Source organism: Notamacropus eugenii, chromosome 1 (genome assembly GCF_028372415.1).
Source record: "Notamacropus eugenii isolate mMacEug1 chromosome 1, mMacEug1.pri_v2, whole genome shotgun sequence".
Lineage (NCBI taxonomy): Eukaryota > Metazoa > Chordata > Mammalia > Diprotodontia > Macropodidae > Notamacropus > Notamacropus eugenii.
In genome coordinates, this window is record NC_092872.1 from 240,452,384 (window position 1) to 240,472,558 (window position 20,175).

Here is a 20,175-nt window from a genome sequence, read left to right on the forward strand (position 1 = left end):
GAAAAGGTAGATTTTTCAGTGTGGGTATTTACATCTTGGAAATCAGCAAATGCTACAAATCTGGGCATGGGTTACTCTTTTGTTGATTATCTAGGCTTCAGAAAGTGATGGAAACATTAATAATGAGGATTAAACTTAACAGTATGTCAGGTATGCATTTTTTCCCCCTAAAACAACTGGTCACTAAACACTTACCGTCACTTCCCCACTTCTAGGTCATCTTATCCATCCCTTCATTTGACAAATGATCTCATAGAGGTTTGGTCACTTGTCCAGATCACACAGGGTCATAAGTGGCAGGATTCAATGACAGCTTATCTAACTTGAACTCCCAAGTTCTTTACAACTCTTTACGTTCTACCTGACTGCCTTCTTTGGTACCATTTCCCCTTCCTCAGTCCCAATGTGGTATCAGTACTGTCATTAATAAAGATAAAAGTTTGTCACCAAAATGGTTGCATTTTCATCGTTGCTTTCATCTTTCAGTGCTCTTGTGCTGATGTATCTTAATTTGGTCTTATGCCAACCTTTCATAAAACTTTTTTTTCCCCAAGGATCAAAATGAGTACGTGGCACAGAGTGCATGAATCCATGCCTATTCCCTTTCCCTTACCTCTATAACTTCTCACTTTTCTGAGCTGATTATGTTCATAATTTGTACCATTTTCCTTTGTGTAGTTTCAAAAATGAATTTATATTCTAAATGAGTGTTGTCCTTGGCTTTCATGTTCTCTTCTTGGCAAGGAGATCAGTAACGACACAAAGGAAAATAGAGGAAACTGAAGAGGTTAAGAGACTTGCCCAGGGTTCCACAGCTAGTCAGTGTCTGAGGTAGGATTTGAACTCAGCTCTTCCTGACTCCAAATCCAGTACTCCATCAACTGATTTGAATTAGATGGTCTTGTCCATACTTACCTGGGGGACAGCAAGCATGTTGTGTTGTCTAGTCTATATTCTTAATCTTACTAATATGTTAGAACTTGGCAGAGGTGAGTACCCAGGGTAACTGTTGTGTCAGAATGAGGCATCAGAGTAAGTCTTTTATCCTAACTTTATAGGTGAGGAAACAGTCTTAGAGAGGTGAAACACAGGCATAGAGGGACTTTTTATCCACATGCTTCCATTCCCCTGCACTCTTGTCATAGCTGTAAAGAGCTCTGAAGTTTTATACAGACCCATAAATGTTTGATTACATACATACATGCGCATGTTTGTCTTTCTTTTTCCAGGCTCTATGGAGAGAGTTTTCCTGTGACTTCACTGTCTTGCTTCATGACGCCCGAACGAATACCATATGAACAGGCTATTCAGCAAAACTTCCACAAGGTCAAAGTTGGTGATACCTTTGGACCCACGTAAGTAATGTGGGGTTTGGAGACAAGGCAAGGTGGGAAAACATTTTAAAAAATCAAAACCAACCAATGGAGCATACAGTATGTCCCCATTTATCTAGTGAGGATGAAGAATGATTGAGAAAAAAATGGAGGAATTTGAGAAGGTCCGTTTTATGCCTTTAATTATCTGTTGGTTAGAACACAGATCGTAGAATCATAGATTTAGGGCCAAGATAGACTTAGAGATCATCTAGTTCATTTTTGTTTTTCATACTTGGAGCCTACAATAGTGCCTTGCACATAACAGGTGTTTGTTTATTAAGTGTTTGTTTAACTGAAGTGAATTTTACTGATGAGGAAACAAAGCCAGAGAAGGAGAAGTGATTTGTACTAGGTCACTTGGGTAGCTGAACTGGTATCCAGATTCTCCTTAGAGAATTAGATTAAAACCTGGGACTGTAAAGGATCTATTTAATTCATCAAGTTAAGCACCTTACCTGATGCATGAATCCTGTCTAAAGTTTCCCTGACATGGTTTTGAATTTTCTCCCTTCCTTGACTCATGATAGCTTGTTAATGTCCCTCCTAAATTGGGGTACTCAGAACTGGGCAGGTAGGCTTAGCAGCTGAATATTGGGAAATTATCACTTTCCTTGTTCTGCTTGCTCTGTGTGTCCTGCTCATATGTTCATTGGGTTGCCCACGTTCTACATAAGTGCAGTTTATTTTTTTAGCCTCAATACAGAACTTTATATTAGTTATTTTTAAAAAATAGGTTTTCATTGCTGTATTTTATGTTGCTTATATATAATATATAAATGTATTATATATATTATATAAAAATATATGAAATATATAAAATACATATTTATAAATATATATAAAATATATTTTAAAATAAATTATATAAAAAATATATATTAGATAAAGCTGCTTTTATACATTTTATACATTTTCCCTTTATCTTTCCTATAAGCCATTTCTTATTACAGATTTTTTTTTACATGAGGAAGAAGAGAAAAAAAAATTCAGTGAGATCATTCTACACATTGAAAAAAATCTGATGCTATATGCAATTTTCCATACCCATGGACCCCAACTTGTAAGAGTTGGGTGGGGGGAGAATTATAGCTTTTCATTGAGGCAAAACTTGTTCTTTATAATTTCATGGTATCTATTTTCAGTTGTTTTGTAGTTGTTCTTTGTAGTTACATAATCATTGTACATACTGCTTATATTTATTCTGGTTAAGTTTCATTTTGTTGTTCTCACATTTTTATTCTAATCTGTCAAAAATCACTTTCAATTTGGCTTCTCCTTTCCAGTATGTTACTGTGTCACTTGGGTGAGCTAATGCAGCAGAAATATTTTCTTGGTCTATCACCAGGGCCTGGTTTCTTCTCTGAGAGCAGCCTCAGTCATTTGTCAGAAAGTCTTCCTGAATTCTTACTGTATACACATGCCTGCACTGTCAGACACCATGACAGTAAGAGCTCGCATTTTCTAAGTGTTTGAGATATGCCTACTTGTGAAATGGCTAGGACAAGGATTCTGTTTTACATGTAAAGAGAACTGAGGGCTTTGTGCAAGGTCACGGGGCAGAATGGGATATTAATACTGAAGACCTGTGTCTCTGTATCTTGCTGAGCAGATCAGACTAACAGACACAAAACAGAGTGGAGACTGTCCCTGTCAGTTCAGTCTCCTCGTGCACTGCTCTGATCATATCATTTCATCACTTAGTTAACCTTTAAGGGCTTCCCATTGGCTTTTGTGTAAACTTCTCCACATGTCTGGGACCCCTACAACCTGGCTGCAGCTTACTTTATCCCACACTTTTCTTTCCCATTCTGGACTGTTCAGTTTGATGAACATACTGCAGACATTTCTGCCATTGCTTTTGGAAACACTGCTCTCTGTGTCCACAGTGATCTCCTATCTTTCCTCTCTCTCTGCTGAAATCAACCTCACCTTCCCCATGAAACTGTGTCCCCATCTGGAGGGGACTGTCCTCCACTTTATTCTTGAGCATTTTGTTCCACCTCTTAGAAAACAAAGATATTGTTTTCTACGTATGTTAGCCACCTCCATTAGGAGACTGTGAGCTCCCTGTGGGCAAGGACTTTGTTTCTTTTACTGTCCTTTACCAGTCTTATTTACCAATGCTTATTAGACATTGATTGAATTCAAGAGAATAGTACAAGATTTCTTGTGCTTTAAGTACTAGACCTTTTTTTCTCAAACTGTTGTTTGAAGTAGTCAGGAAAGGGCCCAGGAGAGAGGGAGTGTGTGCTTTTTTTAAAAAAAAAAAAATTAAAATACAGTTCAAACTGATTGGAGAGTTTTTGAGATATCCATAAGATCACAGTAGAGATCCAGAATCATTACCTCCCTAGAGATGGGAATCCTTAGTTCAGGGACTTATTCTCTAAGACAACTGAAAATGCAACTGAAATGCAAATTCAGAAGTCAAAGACAGGCCCACCGCTGAATGGAAATCATTTGAGATTCAAAACTAATGCAGATCACTAGATTCCAGGACCTGGTGGTAGATCAGGAAGATGTTTCTACTGCATTGCTCCATCTCATCAGTGTGCTGGTTACCTGAGAGCACTTGAAGGGCAGGAGATATTGTCCTCTACTGTACTCAACTCTGACTGGCGCCTTTTGGATTAGGGTGGACCTTCCAAGGTCTCGGCTCCCCTTTCACAGATGGGAAAACTCCAAATTTGAAATGATCTTTGACAGACTAGAACAATTGTGAGAAACCAACAAAATGAAATTTACAAAGAAGAAATACAAGCAGCATGCACAATGACAGTGTAACTATAAAGAACAATTTTAAAATGATCAAAGCTAAGTAATCTACATGTACACATCACGGTCCATAGAAAGGGTGAAGGCCTTTTTAGGGGTATGGGAATGAGAAACAAGACTGGCTGCTGAACTTCATTATTTAACTTTGTGAGCCATTTCACTAGTCCAGACCCGCTCCTTTCTGTACCCTGCTACCAGACTATCCCCTTGGATACCTGGCCAGTTCCTTACTCATAAACTTTCAGGGATTCCTTATTACCTTCACTGCACTCCTGAATCCGGTATTCAGGACATCCCATCGTCTAGGCCTCCTGCTTTCCTTTCCAGTCTTGCCTCTTACGCAAGAAGCTTCTTTCCCAGTGGAGTCATATTCCTAACAACATTTAGCACAGTGCCTTGACATAGAAGGTAACTACTAAATGCTGGCTGATTATTCCTCTCCTTCTTTGAGTATGATACCTTCTCCTTTTCTTTCTGCTTAGGTTTTAGAATTGGAATGGGCTTTAGAGATTATGCAACCCCTTCCATTTTGGATGAAGAAATTGAGTTCCATAGCCAAATGACTTAGCCAAAGTCATAGAGACAGTAAGGAACAGCCTTACCCCTCTGATTCTGCTGTGCTCAGGTGCCAGATTACTCCATTAGAAGGCAGAGCTAACTTCAATCCCTTTTGTTCTTTCTAGGGGTGGGGGGATGCCTCTTATGATTTGGGTGGAAGAGCTGGACCATCTGGGGCAGGCAGCACTTCTCAGTCTGGGCTATTTTAGATCTGCATGATCAATGTTATTATTGTCAGGGAGTTAGACCTGCCTAAGAGGCAGAGGATTCCTTGTCGCTTATCTTTCTCCCTTTAGCACAGATTTTAGTTTTACAGACTCAGTGATCCTACACTTCTCATGCCTCTGGGACCACTGCAGCTACATCTATAGCACATTTTTAAAGTCACTTCCAGAAAAGCCCCACAGCAATCACATTGGAAGCTCCAAAAATGAGCCCAGACTTACTAAGTGAACTCACTTTATAGTTAATGCTTTGTCAGTCCAGTAATGACCCCTAACAGTTTGCTTGTCCAAATCCTACCAGTGATTCAAGAATCAGGAACTGTCTCTTGAGTATATTCTTTATCCTTCATAGCATCCAACACAATCCCAGATACCACACTTATTCCCACATCAGCCACTTCCCTCAAATTCAGATTTTCTTTTCTTTTGTGTGCCATGGACTTCTTTTTCAGTCTGATGAGGCTTGTGGAATCTTCTCTGAATCTTGTTTTTAAATGCAGGTGTGCGCGTGCGTGTGTGTGTATGTGATTACAAAGGAAATCAAAGGTTAGTGAAAATAAAGATATCACTTTTTCTCTTCCACAGACACCCTGGACTCTCATTATGCCTTCATTTCCTCACTGCTGCCTCTCCCTATCTTCAGCCTTCAAGATCCACCTCAAGTTAGTTCTTCCAAGAAGCTTTCTAGGGCTACTTTAGCCAAACTCATCGGACAGGATCTGTTTCTTATCTTCCTAGTCATGCACTCCACACATTAGCATTTGACTGTTTTCTAGTTGTTTTGTGTGTGAATCTTCTCTACTTATTGACTCTAAAAAGGGAATTATCTCTGACTTTTTTATTTGTCCTTCACAGTACCCAACACAGCCCTAGAACACACTCAGTAAATCCTTAGTGATTGTGCTGACCTGATATGGTAAACTGCTTGAGAGTGAAGTTTAACGGCTTTTCCTCCATGCTGTGCAGTCTTGGTTTCATTGTGCATGGAAGAGAGGCAGGCTTCTATTGACAATTTAATTAAAATTGCCTTTCTGTTTCCCAAGCCAAGTCCCTTGGCCCTGTGCTCTCTCACCCTGGTCTCCCCTTTGTCTCTTATAGATGGTGGACATGCTGGTTCCAAGTGGAGCTCACTATCCCCAAAAGTTGGATGAATCATGAAATTCACTTTCTCTGGGAGAGTGATGGAGAAGGCCTGTTGTGGAGGAATGGAGAACCAGTCCAGGTGAGAAAGCAAATGTGAATCCTTCCTAGGCTTATTTCCACAACTGAGTACTGCCAAAGGACAGTTTAAAGCTCCTATCTCCAAAGAACATGGGAACTGGGAGGCCCAAAATTCCCCTCCCTGGTGGGGAATAGTCAGGATTTCTTTTGCCCAGTGGTTCTTAAGAGTCTGGAGTGCAATCCCTTTTTAAACATTGCTCAAACTGGCACTCTCCAGACTGGAAAGTGAGAGAACCTTACTGAGCTCAAGGTTGGGTAATGAGTTGGCTCAGAGCTGTTGGTTCTGTTCCCAGACCTGCCTCTGACTGTCTGAAAGTCATACACTGACTTTCCTTCTCAAGTCTCCAGGTTTCCGCTCTGTAGGGGAATAATGACTACAATTGTGTTGTCTCAACCAGTTAACATGGTCATTGGTCTTTGACTTTTCAAAGGTTTCAAAATTGCTCCCAAACAGTTATCCCATTCTCATAACCTTCCTGTGAGATACATAGACCTGGGAGTAATTTTCCCATTTTATGGGTAGAAAAACTAGGACCCCAAACCAGTTAAGTAACTTGCCAGGTCTCACAGATCTCACAAATCAATAGCAGATTTGGGACTAGCACTAAATTCTCAAAATTCCTGGGACAGGGTCTTCCTATCATACTACCCTTTAGAAAGGCCAGTGGGTTTCCTTCTAATAAACTCTGACTTTTAAAGAAATGGAATTTTGCTGCTCAAGGGGAAGGTTAAGTAGCTCAGGAGACTGTGTGCATAGGTTTCTTGTTAGCCACAGTCTGTGATCACTATTGATCTAGAACTGGAGAAAAGATGGATGGAGACACTGCATGGGGAATAGGTGATAAAAGGACTCCCAATCACATCTGGGCCCCTGTCCAGTCATCTGCCTAAGTTGGTAGCTGAGGCGACTCAGGACCAGATCTCTCCTCCCCACTCAGGGTTTGACCAAATTGGGTGAGAAGACCAGCTACATCCTGACTGACAAGATGAAGGAAGGAGATCCCTTGAGGCGAGTGTGAATCCCTTGGAGGGAGGGAGGGAGTGCCTGAGGGATCAGCCCACAAAAGCAGCAAAAACTGATGGGATTTGGGGTTTGCCATTGCCAGGTAGGAATGGAATACCAGGTAGTCGAAGTTATAATGAAACTATGTGGGCACAAATGAACATACACACATCCATTTGCATGCACAACAACACCAACTTATTTAAAATTTCTTCTGAAATCTTCAGGTTCTCTAATTTTTGCTCGTTACCTACAAAATAAAATTCAGATTGCTTCACTGGGCTTGCAAGGCTCTCTGTGGTCTTGCTCCAGCCAGTGTTTCCAGGCTTATTTCATACCTGCATTGCCAGCCAGACAACTAGCTATTCAACAAATTCATGCCGCCATTTCCAATTTCTTTACATGTAAACACCTCACCCCTTCAGCCTGAAATAAACACTTTCTACATTTATCTGACTCTCCAAATAATTTCCTTCCTTGAAGGCTGCCTCAGGTACCATCTCTTCAGCAAGGCCTTCCTGATTTCCTCAGCTACAAATGCTTGCTACAATTTCTCATGCCTCTCTGGCCTCCTCTGTGTTTCTCTTATTCTCACTTTTAGTATTCCTGGTAGGTTTTTCAGCTCGATGACAAATTCACTGGGGCGGAGACTTGGAGCATAGAAGGCTCTTAATGAATATCTGTTGAATTACATTTGAAATACGTTGTGGAAGCCACACATAGCCATCCCTTCAATCACTTAGACAACGAATAGGCATCTGTTAAGTACCTGTTATCTCCAGACATCTGGATGATCTTTAATTTGAATAATTGAGAAATGGACTAGATTTTTAGGCAAACATATAGAATAGATTACTCCCTGTGCTGATGTTCACGTGAGGAAGAACAACTAGAAAACTCACTAATTATGCCTCTGTGCACAATTCTGTTCTCAAGGCCACTTGTTTAATCGGTGCCATCGGTTTTGGTCACATGAAAATGTTTGAACCTTGATTCCTAGTCTAAAACATGAAACTTGTGAAACGCAAACATACATGGGAAATACTGACTAACTTACTAGACTTTAAGTTCCTTGTGGGGGGAAAGACCAAGTCTTATTTAAATGATCTGTTTATCTCAGCATTTAGCACAGTGTATTTTACACAGTAGGTGTCTGCCTCCGACTTGAATTGAATTAAATTAAAATACAAAGGTCTTATCTTTTTTTGGAAGGAGGATGAGTAGTGATTTAAGCAGCTACTTAGGCAGGTACTTCAGACTTCAGTGGAACTGTGACCTTCTCCATCTGCACTCTTTCTACAGGTAGATGGTTCACAATTCATCCAGGCCAGCTCATTTGTTTGACTGTTGTCCGTGTCCTCCCATAAATCTTCCATAAAGCATCTCCCCAACTTGTAGACCTTTGCTTTCTTTCTTTTAACATTCTGTACCTTCTAGTGCCAAACTTGTACTTTCTTTTTATCAACCCTCCCTCTCATTATGTGACTGACTCACTTCCTTTTCTGGTCATGTATTTCTGGGATGATATCTTTTATGCCAGTTTCTGTGCCTATCATTTTTGGTACTATGCTGCTTCTACCCGCCATTTCCTTTTAGTTCCCAGTAGTGTTAACTCTTCAGAAATTATTCTGTTCTATGATTTGCTGCTGTCTAATGTCATCAGGAAAATATTGGTGTTCAAAAAGATGAGATTGGGTGGCAAATGAATAGTTTGGTATAATTGACAGTACTGTGCAATTTCTTAAGTGCAATTTTAACCCTCTCTCTTTGATTTTGGGCTCCCCAGTATTCTGCCCATCCATAGGGTCTGACCAAGAGAGATGCATGGATGTACTTTCAGCAGGGCACAGTGCAAAAGTTTGCTCATTTTTCTCCCTTACTGGAGGTTCATTAGCTAATGGTCAGTTTTTAGCTGTAAAATCTCTTAATTAGGTCTACATCTGTGATTCCATTGGTGTAGGAACTCCTGATGAGGAAACTTCTCTAACAGTAAAGATCAGCCACTCCTTTTTTAATTTGTAGTCAGAGAATTGCCCAAGGGTCACACAAATTTTCCTGACTTTGAAGCTGACCCTATCCATTTTGCCACATTGCCTCATTAATTTAAAGAAAACATTTGTAATAGCAAGATAATACTTGTATATAACAGTAGTGATTTAATGTTGGAGCTGTTTTATTTCCCTTTGCTCTGACTTACAAGGATCCCTGGGGATGAGAGAAAGCAGTTGGATGATTTCCCTTTTATTTTCAGGGTCCTAAGTCGAATCCTTTGCTTTTCCCCCTGAATTACTTTTTACAGTCCTGACAATTTCTCCTCCTGCAGCCTGACACTGTATGTAGAAACTGCGTGCAATGGGGTCTTTGGGGCTGGAAAAGGCAGCATGATTGCACCACCTGACAATGAGAAGAAATTCAGTGTGACCCGGGCTGAGATGGCAGTGTACCACCGGAATGTTCACGAACTGATGATGGATATGGAAATCCTCCTGGGCATGGCCAAGGTAGCTAAAAGCCCCTGTGTCACTTCTTTTTCCATCATTGAACAAAGAGATCCTGAGCACCTATTGTGTACCTACCCTTATGACAGGAGAAAAGGAGGCTGAGAGAATAACACTGTGCTAAACTCTAGTTTAGGCTACATATTTGTAGAGTTAAGAGAAGGGAGAGCTAAGTGTGGGCCAGAGTAGTCAGTGAAGACTTCACAGAAGAGCTGACTTTGAAGGATGGTAGAGTTTGAATAGTCAGAGAAGAGTGAAGGGAAGGGAGAAGAGGAGCGAGGAGGAGGAAGAGGAGAGTGGATTGGGAGCAAGTCAGGCCAGGGGAACATCCTGAGCAAAGGCAGAGAGACGAATGAGCACAGTGTGCATTTGGTGAATGGAATCGAGCTGGCTAGAAACAAAAGGCATGTTTGAGGGAGCAGTGGGCACTGGAGCTAGAGCTACACTGAAAAGGCTTTGAATGCCAGAGTGAGGAGCAGACAGTTTCAGTTTTGAATAGGGGAATGACAGCAGTGAAAACTGGTTTTTTTTTTAAGGTGTTTCTATTGGAGAAAAAGGAAGATGAGGAAGAAAATGTTTTGTCTGTAGACAGATCTTCTAAAAGGTGATAGGATGAGTTCAGACCTTCCTGAACACTTTTTTTGCTGCCTTGTATAAGCCTTATGTGTCCCTCTTCTGCCCTCCTGCCCCAACTAGTGCCTTGGGGAGGGCAGCCAGCGGAGCTTCCAGGCCCTCTACACAGCCAACCAGATGGTGAATGTGTGTAACCCAACTGAACCTGATACCTTTTCGACAGCCCGTTCTCTGGCATCGGGTATCTTCCGCCAGCGCAATGGGGACAGCCAGCACACTATCCATGCCATAGGGCACTGCCACATTGACTCAGGTATGAATGGTTCTGGGCTTCTTCAGGGAGCTAGTGGAGCTGGGTGGGAATGGGAAGGGAGGGACAAGGCCTGGAAAGAGGCTGGACTGGGAGTCAGGAAACCTGGTTCTAAGGCCAGCTCTGCCACATAGTCCTTATGTGACCTAGTCAGATATTTCACTTGCCTGAAATGTTCCTTCATCTTCCAAATGAGGGGGTTGAACTAGATGATTCCTAGGGTCCTTTCCAGCCCTAACATCCTCTGTTCTATTTTCTTTCCAGCTCTAAAATTCTATGATTTTTGAGGTCTCTTCCACATTTACATTTATATTTTGTGTTGTGCAGGGCTCTTCCAAATCTAATATTCTGTGATACTTTGAACTCTACTTAATTGTGCATTAAGGGGTGTGGTGGAACCACCTCTAAGGGTCTTCAGTGAGATTGTTAAATTTTCAGTGTGAGCATTTATGCCTCAGAAATCAGAAATTGTTACATATCAGGGCTTGATTTATTGTTTTGTTGATTGTCTAGGCTTAAGAAAGGTTTAACAATGCAAATTAAACTTAATAGTGTATGTGCACCTGTTTATCTCCCCTCCTCCCAGCCTCCCAAACAAGTTGTTAACCATTTATCAGCACACTTCTGTATTGCTATGTAAACTTGCACTTTATGTGCTTGAGCTCAGCAGGAATGCAGGAGAAAGCTCAGGCAGCAGTCATCACCTTCCTAGGGGCTTGGTAATGGGAGACCACCACCACTGATAACAGCAGTCAGAATAACAATGTGAGTTTTGTAGTGCTTTAAAGTTTGCAGCCTTCCTGTGTCCCTGCCTGCACCAAAAGAAGTCTTTAGTGGGAGAGATTGCTATTGGGCCATGTTCATTTTGGGTGTTGCCTTCTTTCTTTAAAGACGCTAATGTGTCAGCATTTTGGCAAAGTCTTATCAGCTAGTATATATTGAATACCTCCAATGGATCAGTACAGGTGGGTTAAAAGAAGTAGAAGTGATGGTTCCTGACCTTGGGAAACAGTACAGAGGAGTACTTTGATTCATCCATCCATCCATCCATCCATCCATCCATTCATCCATTCAATGTGTACTGTAAGGCTTCTTGGTGATTCAAAGATGATTAAAAAATGATCACATTTTTCCCAGAAACTGTGTTCCCCAAAGACAGGACTGCATCTTTGACTTCCATCCACATGGAGCTTCGTCTAACAGCTCAGCATAAGGGCAGCAGAGGAGGTCAAAGCAGATAACAGGTTCTGGAAGGCTAAGTTTGTGAACCCTTAGAGGAGATAGGACCTGAGCTAAGGAGCTAAAGAAGACAGACAGAGGGCAAGACAGCTTAGGTTTGGGAAGAAGCAAGTGTGAAGACTTTGAGGTCCAAGTGAGTGAGCGTGATGTGGCAGGAGAGAGTCTGAGAGCTGCGTGACTGCTGGGGAGAAAGTGCTGCAAGACAGAGAAGGGAAGGGATGTCACACCATGGAGGGCATTAGAAACAGACTGGTTTAAAAACGAACCCCAGCGCCTTGAAGGAATGATTCTGTTTGTGCTACAAATCTGTGATCTCATTGCTGTGAGTCAGTCTTTCCTTGGAAGCAAACTCATCAATACCTTCTCATTCTGTGGGACTTGTCCATGTCCTCGAGTTCATCTTCCATCAAGTGTGCTGTCATTGAGATTGTCATCATGCAGGTGCCAGCAGGTGGTACCTCCTCTGGTGTTTTGCCATTTCTCCATGGCAGTTTTTTTTGGTTGTAGCCTATTCATGGTTACCACCTATCTCTATTTATATGTGCACACATCATCTTCTTGGACAGAATCTCGGTAGCTTAGGGAGAGTGTACGCCAGCATTCGGGGGAGATTAAGAAAGGTTTCATGTAGAAAGTCATGTTTGTGTCAAAGGAAACAAACTAAGCTGTCAACAACATATGAAAAAATGCTTCAAGTCACTGATAACTAGAGAAATACAAATTAAAATTTCTCTGAGTTCTACTTCAGACCCATCTGATTGTCAAAAATGACAAAAAAGGAAAATGACAGTTGTTTGAGGGGCTGTGGGAAAACAGGTACAGGCACACTCATGGACAATTAGTAGAGCTTTGAATTTTTCTATCCAATGTGAAAAGTGGTGTGAAACTATACGCAAAAAGTCATTAAACTGGGCATACCCTTTGACCCAGTTATACCTCCATTAGCTTTTACCTCAAAAAGATCAAACAAGAAAAAAGGACCCATATATACAAAAAATATTTATAGCATCTCTCTTTTTTTAAATGTTTTTATTTTCAGTTCCAAATTCTTTCTCTCCCTTGACCCTTCCCTCACTCATTGAGAAAGCAAGGAAAAAAAATACATATATGAAGTCACACAAAACATATTTCTTCATTAGCCATGTTCCCCCAACCCCCCCCAAAATCCAAGAAATAAAGAGAAAAAAATGCTTCAATCTGCACTCTGAGTCCATCAGTTCTGTCTCTGGAGGTGGATAGCATTTCATATCTTGAATCTTTCATTGTGTTGATTAGGATTATTGAATCTTTTACAGTTGATCATCTTTACAATATTGCTGTTACTGTGTAGATTGTTTTCCTGGTTCTACACACTTCACTTTGTGTCAGTTCATATTAGTCTTCCCATAAAAGCTTTTCTGAAACCATGCCCTTCATCATTTCTTATAGCACAATAGTATTTCATCACAATCATATACCACAGCTAGTTTAACTATCCCCTAGTTAATGGGCATCGCTGTCTGCAATTCTTTGCCACCACAAAAAGAACTGCTATAAATATTTTTTTTATATGGGTCCTTTTTGTTTGATCTCCTTAGGGTATAGATCTAGTAGTGGTATTGCTAGGTCAAAGTGTGTGCACAGTTTTATAGTTCTTTGGCTATAGTTCCAAATTGTTCTCCAGAATGGTAGGACAAGTTTACAGCTCCACCAGCTGCATTGATTTCATCCTCTGAAAACATCCTGTTCATATCCTTTGAACATTTGTTGATTGGGAAACAGCCCCTATTTTTATAAATTTGACTCAATTTTCTATATATTTGAGAAATGAGGTCTTTATTGGAGAAACTTATTACAAAAGCTCCCCTCCCCACCCCCACCCCAGTTTTCTACTCTTCTAGTTTGGCTGCATGGTTTTTATTTGTGCAGAAACTTTTTATGTAATCAAAATTATCCATTTTGCCTCTTGTGAACCTCTCCATCTCTAATTTGGTCATTAACTTTTCTCCTATCCAGACCTGACAGGTAGCTTTTTCTATGATCCCCTAATTTGCTGATGATATCACCCTTTATATCTAAGCCATGTGTCCATTTTGAGCTTATCTTGGTATACGGTTGAGATGTTGGTCTGTGTCTAATTTCTGCCACACTGCTTTCTAGTTTTCCCTTCTATTTTTGTCAAATGGTAAGTTCTTACCCCAAAAGCTGGGATCTTTGGGTTTATCAAATACTAGGCTACTGTGTTCATTTACTTCTGTAAGCATCTCTTTTTGTAGTAGTGAAGAACTGAAAGCTGAGAGTGGGGCCCATCCACTGGGGAATGGCTGAATAAATTATGATATATAAATGTAATGTAAAAGGAATATTACTGCACTATAAAAAATGACAAAGGAATGGTTTCAGATCTCTGGGAGGACTTGTATGAATTGATGCAGAATGAACTGAGCAAAACAATTTCTATAATAATAACAACACTACATATAGACAGTTTGTACAGTAACAAGCAGCTTTATGGTGCAGTGGACAGAGTGCTTGGCCTGGAGTCAGGAAGACCTAAGTTCAAATCTTGCCTGAGACACTAGCTTTATGACTTTGGGCAAGTCACTTCTGTTTGCCTCAGATTCCTCAACTGTAAAATGGGGATAATAATAGCATTTACCTCCCAGAGCTGTTGTGAGGATCAAATGAGATAATAATTGCAAAGTGCTTAGCATAGTGTCTGGCACATAGTAGGTACTTAATAAATGCTAGTGATGATGATGATGATGATGATGATTCCAGAGGACTGATGTTGATGTAGGCTTCCTATCTTGACAGATAGGTTGTAGACACTAGGTATAGACACAGACAGGAGATGGAATGCTGTGTGTGAAAAGAGAGGTTAGTTTTGCTGTACCAATGAAAGTCAGGGAGGGAGCAAGATATAATGAGACTTGAAACATAGATTGGGGCCAGGTCCTAAAGAACTTTAAAAGAGAAGCAGAAAAACTTAGATCTTGTCTGAATGGCAAGTTTATTGAGTAGAATGGAGTTTATTGAGTAGTTGAATGATGTGGTCAGATCTGAGGTTAGGGCCTAGGGTAGTCTGAGGCAGTGGCAGCACTGTAGAATCTCAGGCATAGCAACCCAGGACTGGAGTCCAGTGTAACCCAGCAAGTGACAGCCAAGGAGCCCCAGGTATCTGCAGTGGCTGCTCCTGAGACTATCAGCCTGCAGATTAAATGTCTATAAGTCACCTACTTGAATTTCCAGGAGCCAGAATGGCAGAGTGATCAGTAAATGCTTTCTACCCCTCCTCTTGTTGACCTGGAAAGAACCATAAAATATTTCCCCAGAAAAATCCTGGATTAGTGGGATCAGCGGAAGGGGCAAACAGGAAAGACTAGGAAACTCGCTAGGAAAATCTCTAAGGTGGATTCTTCTTGCTGTGGTAGAAGGGGAACAGTGCAGGACTGGAGCTGTCCCAGACAGTCCCACCTCAACAAACTGGGAGGAGATCTGGAATCCTAGGAGGGGTGCAGCCTCGCAACCACCAACACCAGGCATGCCTCAGCACCCCAGGGGAAACAAGAAGACACTAGAGCAGCTGGGATCACCAACCACTGAAATTGCCTTTCTTCTAGCTCAGCTGAGGAGACCTCCCGTGACCAGCCCACCCCTTCCCCACACTTAACAAACTAGTTTCAGGGAAAATCTGGGGAAACACAAAAAGACTTCGCTTGGCCTCTGCTTTCTCACACCAACCACCTCAGCACCAGGTTCTTTAGCTTCTAGCTGAAAGAACCAGAGGCCACAACACACAAACCCTCATCATCATGAATAAGAAGCAAAGCAGGAAAGAAAAGACCATAGAATCTTTCTATGGGGACAAGGACCAAAACACGAATACCAAAGAGGTCAGCATTGAGACTGTACTCCCATCTGAAACTTTAGAAAGGACTATGAACTGATCACAAGCACAAAGAAGCACTCTTGGAAGAGCTGAAGAAGGACTTTAAAAGCCAAATTGGAGAAATAGAAGAAACACTGGCCAATGATTTTAAAAGTATGAAAAAAAAACTCACTGAAGAGAACAGCTCCTTAAAAAGGAAAACTGGACAAATGGAAAAGGAAGCACAAAACCTAACTGGGAAAATTAGACAAATGAAAAAGGAAGTACAAAAACTAATTGGAGAAAATAATTCCTTAAAAGGAATAATTGGACAGATGGAAAAGGAGATACAAAAGTTAACTGAAGAAAACTATTTGATAAAAATTAGAATTGGGCAAGTAGAAGCTAATGACTCTGTGAGACAACAAGAATCAGTCAAACAAAATATAAAGAATGAAAAGCTAGAAGAAAATGTAAAATATCTAATTGGAAAAACACCTGACCTGGAAAATAGATCCAGGAGATAAAAATCTAAGAATTATTAACCTACCAGAAAGCCATGATGAAAAAAAGAGCCTGTACAATATCTTCCAAGAAATCATCAAGGAAAACTGCCCAGAAGTCCTAGATCCAGAGGGTGAAATAGTCATCGAAAGAATCCACCGTTCACCCCCCAGAAGGGATCCCAAACTAAAAACACCAAGGAACGTCATTGCCAAATTCCAGAACTATCAAGTGAAGGAGATCTGAGTTTAGGGAAATCCTTTTGGAAACCATGTGGTAGACAGATTGGAGTGAGAAGAGACTCATGGCAGAGGAGCCAGTAGGAAGCTATTGCAGTAGTCCAGGTGAGAGTTGTGTAGATAATGAGAAAGAAACCATGCTAGAAATGTTGTAGAGACTTAAACAGTGAGATAACCTGGAGAAGGTGAGGGAGACTGAGGAACTGAGGACAGTGCTGAATGGGGTAGCTCCTTGTGGAGACAGCTCTTGTTCTAAAAGATCTGAGTAGCTCTCATTTATGATTTCTCAACTGTAGTGTCCACACTTTTTAAAAATTATGGTTTTTAAGGAATCTAATGATTTGTTTTGGAATTTTTTTTGGAAAATTTTAAAATTTCTTTTAATTTTTAATTAAAAAATTTCTTTTAAACTTTAATAAAAAATGAGAAAAGAAAAGAATTGCCATGTAGACAGCAAAAAAATGAGAGGATTCAATATAAAACAATTTATTTTAAGAAAACCTATATAATAAATACTACACATTGTTTTCAAAGCTGCCCAACTTTTCCTTGCTTCCTTGGAATTTTCTTTTGTTCCCTTCTGTGCACTTTTTACTTTATTTTTCTCCCTCTCTTCTCCCACCCTGCCTGAAAGAAGACTACAAATAAGCCTGGTGATAGATTGATAGATAGATAGATATAGATATACGTAGATATCTACAAACATACACATTTATACACAGATATACTCATACACATATATGTAAGACCATACTATACTTGTTTCCATTTGACATCTATTTCTCTGTAGGTGGATAGTGTCTTCCTTCATAAGTCCAGGTCTTTCCATGTTTTTCTAAATTAACTCACTCATCATTTCCTACACCAGAGGAGTATTCCAACCCAATCACATCTTATCTGAGAGGTTGTCTATGAAAGGTTTTCCCCCCAATTTTCTACATTCTTTCTATTCTTGGCTGCATAGGTTTTATTGATACAAGAAAATTTTAATTTAATCAAAATTATTCATTTTACACTTAAACAGTATTTTTACATTATAATATAGTTTAAGGTCTGATACTGCTGATATACTCCTTTTTTATACATCTTTTTCCCCTGGTTTTTCTGAAGTTCCTGATCTTTTGTTCTTCCAAATGACCTATGTTATTATTTTTTCTAACTCAGTAATTTTTAAGTAACTTAATTGGAATGGCTTCAAATAAATAGTTTAGTTAGGTAAAATTGTAGTTTTTTTATTATATTGGCTTTACCTACCCATGAACAATAAATATTATTTCAGTTATTTAGATCTGACTTGATTTGTATAAAAAGTGTTGTAGGTTTATGCTGTGTCTGTTTTGGCAGGTATGCTCTCAGGTATTTTATTCTGTCTAGTTATTTTAAATGGTCTCTAAAACAATAGTGAATAATGTCATTGACTGTGCAGTTTCTCTATTTTTCTATTTTGATTAAATCTATTTTAACTTTATCTGAGATCATGATTTCTATTCTTGCTTTTTTTTACATAATAAGCTCTAATCCTTTGTTTTGTCTTTGTGTGTATTTCTCATTTTTATTGTGTTTCCTGAAAGCGACATATTGTTGAATTCAAATAGTTAATCTGCTATCCATTTCTGTTTTATGGGTAAATTCATCCCATTCACATTCTAAGTTAAAATTACTTGTGTATTTCCCTCCTTCCTGTTTCTTCTCACTATCCTTCTCCACCTATTTACCCTATCTCTCCTCACTCTTCTAGTTTACTTCTATCTACTACCTTACCTTCCTGTTCTTTAACCTACTCATTCATCTAAGAATCCCTCCCTTATTCTCTTTGCTCCCTATCCCCTTGCCCTCTTATTACTTTCTGAATTTGGAAGATTATTTATACCCTTATGGATATATATGTTGTTCCCTCTTTAACCCATTCTCGATGAGAATAAGATTCCAGCAACACCTGCCCTCCTTCCTACTAGCTTCTTCTGTATCAGTTTTTCCTTTTATGCCCCATTTGTATGAGTTCTCTCCCTGAACAGTTTTATTTATTTAGAATCACCCTATTATACTCAGCTTAGCCCAAGCTTTTCTTTCAAACTACCCAAATAATGATGACTGTTATAAAAGTACTGATAATGTTTTCACATATAAGAAGTAAAAAATTTGATGTTATTGAGTCCCTTATAATTGGTTTTTAATGCCTACCTTTTATTTCTCCTGGATATTATATGTCAAATTTTCCCTTAAGTTCTGCTGTTTTTGTCACAAATATCTGAAAGTCTTGTCTTTCAGTTCATTGTGTACATTTTTTTCATTCAAGGTTGCACTCAACTTTTCTGGGTAAGTCCCCTTGGTTGTAACTTTAACTCTTTTGCTCTATGAAGTATAGTATTCCAAGACTTATGGTCCTTCGATGTAGTAGCTGCTAGGTTTTATATAATCCTTATTGTAGCTCCGTGATATTTAAAATGTTTTTTTCTTGTTGCTTCCCTTAACCTGGGAGCTTTAAAACTTGGCTCTGATATTCCTGGGTTCTCTTTCAGGTGGTGACTGGTATATTTTTTCTATTTCTGCTTTGCCTTTTTTTTTTTGAGAACTTCAGAGCAGTTTTCCTTGATAATTCTTTTGTAATATTGTATCAAGATTCTTTTTTTATTGGAATTTTCAGGTAGTCTGACTCTTCTGTTACTTCTCCTTTATCTTTTCTTCAGATCATTTGTTTTTCTGATGAGATATATTTTATATTCTCTTTTATTTTTTTCATTCTTTTGATTGTGTTTTATTTTTTCTTGGTGTCTTAGAATGTCATTAGCTTCCCTTTGTCCAATTATAGTTTTCAAGGCATTGTTTTCCTCCTTAAGTTTTTGATTCTGTATTTCAAGTCGGTTGACTTTTCTTTCATAATTTTCTTGATTTTCTTGGAGTGTTCTTTTTTTTCGAATTTTTCCTCAATGTCTCTGATTTTTAAAGTCCTTTTTAAGTTCTTCCAAGAACTCCAGTGATTCTTAAATGATCTCTTCTTGATCTCTTTTCCAAGTCAGTGTTTTTTTATATCAGCTACCTTACATTTTCTTCTAATTTTTCAGTATTATGGTTTTGTTTTAATATTTCTTGATGTCTTATGAAATTACTGGTTTCTGTTTAGTCTACTCCAGTTTTCAATGGACCCATTATCTACCTTCAGAAGTTTACCACTTTCTATTCTAAACTTACTCACCTTTCAGTTCTTTTCAATTAATGCTTTTATATCTTTTTTAAAAAATGTTTCATTTCTTCTAGGTATTCATGTAATTCTTGTAGAAAACCCATTTTCCCTTTTGAATCTTTGCTTTGTAGTTGTTATAGTTATTCTTTCCTTGGGGGGAGGGGGTTGGAACCTCTGGCTCTATAATAGTTTTTATACTGCTCTATACCTTCTTGTGTTTACTCATCTCTCTAGCTTTAGTTCCTGTACTGAGTCTTTGTAGCAGGGCCAGGCTCTCCCCTCTGCTTTGCTTTGCTGTGGGGTCGTCACACCCTGGGTTTCTGGTTGCACTGAACCTTTGGGGTTCAGAAAGCTGCATCTTCAGGGCTCTGCATGACATCTCCAGATTGAGTGGTCAGGACCTTCTGGAGTCTGACTGGCTGGAGCACTGCCCAACCATTGGTTTCTGCCATTGCCAGACCTTACCCAGTCTCCCTTTGGAGTCCTCCATGCTGGCTGTTTCTAGGCACAGAATCGTACAGCCTTCGAATCTCTAGCCCATCTTCTCTGCAGCTTGTTCCCTTAGACTAGAGCTCCTTGGGCTGCTGGCTCCCTTTCCAATGGCCTGAGGGATTGTGGCTTGCT

At 39.7% G+C, this 20,175-nt stretch overlaps 1 protein-coding gene across 5 annotated transcripts in view; it reads left to right on the forward strand.

Moving 5' to 3' along the window:
- MAN2C1 (mannosidase alpha class 2C member 1) overlaps positions 1-20,175 on the forward strand; it is a 40,942-nt gene that overhangs the window by 3,420 nt on the left and 17,347 nt on the right. For 3 of the 5 annotated variants that reach the window (XM_072628302.1, XM_072628303.1, XM_072628304.1), the window contains exons 2-6: positions 1,230-1,355; positions 6,032-6,155; positions 7,093-7,163; positions 9,481-9,658; positions 10,352-10,541. In XM_072628302.1, the coding sequence (XP_072484403.1) occupies positions 1,230-1,355; positions 6,032-6,155; positions 7,093-7,163; positions 9,481-9,658; positions 10,352-10,541 (689 nt within the window). The remainder of the gene's footprint in view (positions 1-1,229; positions 1,356-6,031; positions 6,156-7,092; positions 7,164-9,480; positions 9,659-10,351; positions 10,542-20,175) is intronic. The other 2 variants (XM_072628306.1, XM_072628305.1) reach the window with 1 other exon arrangement.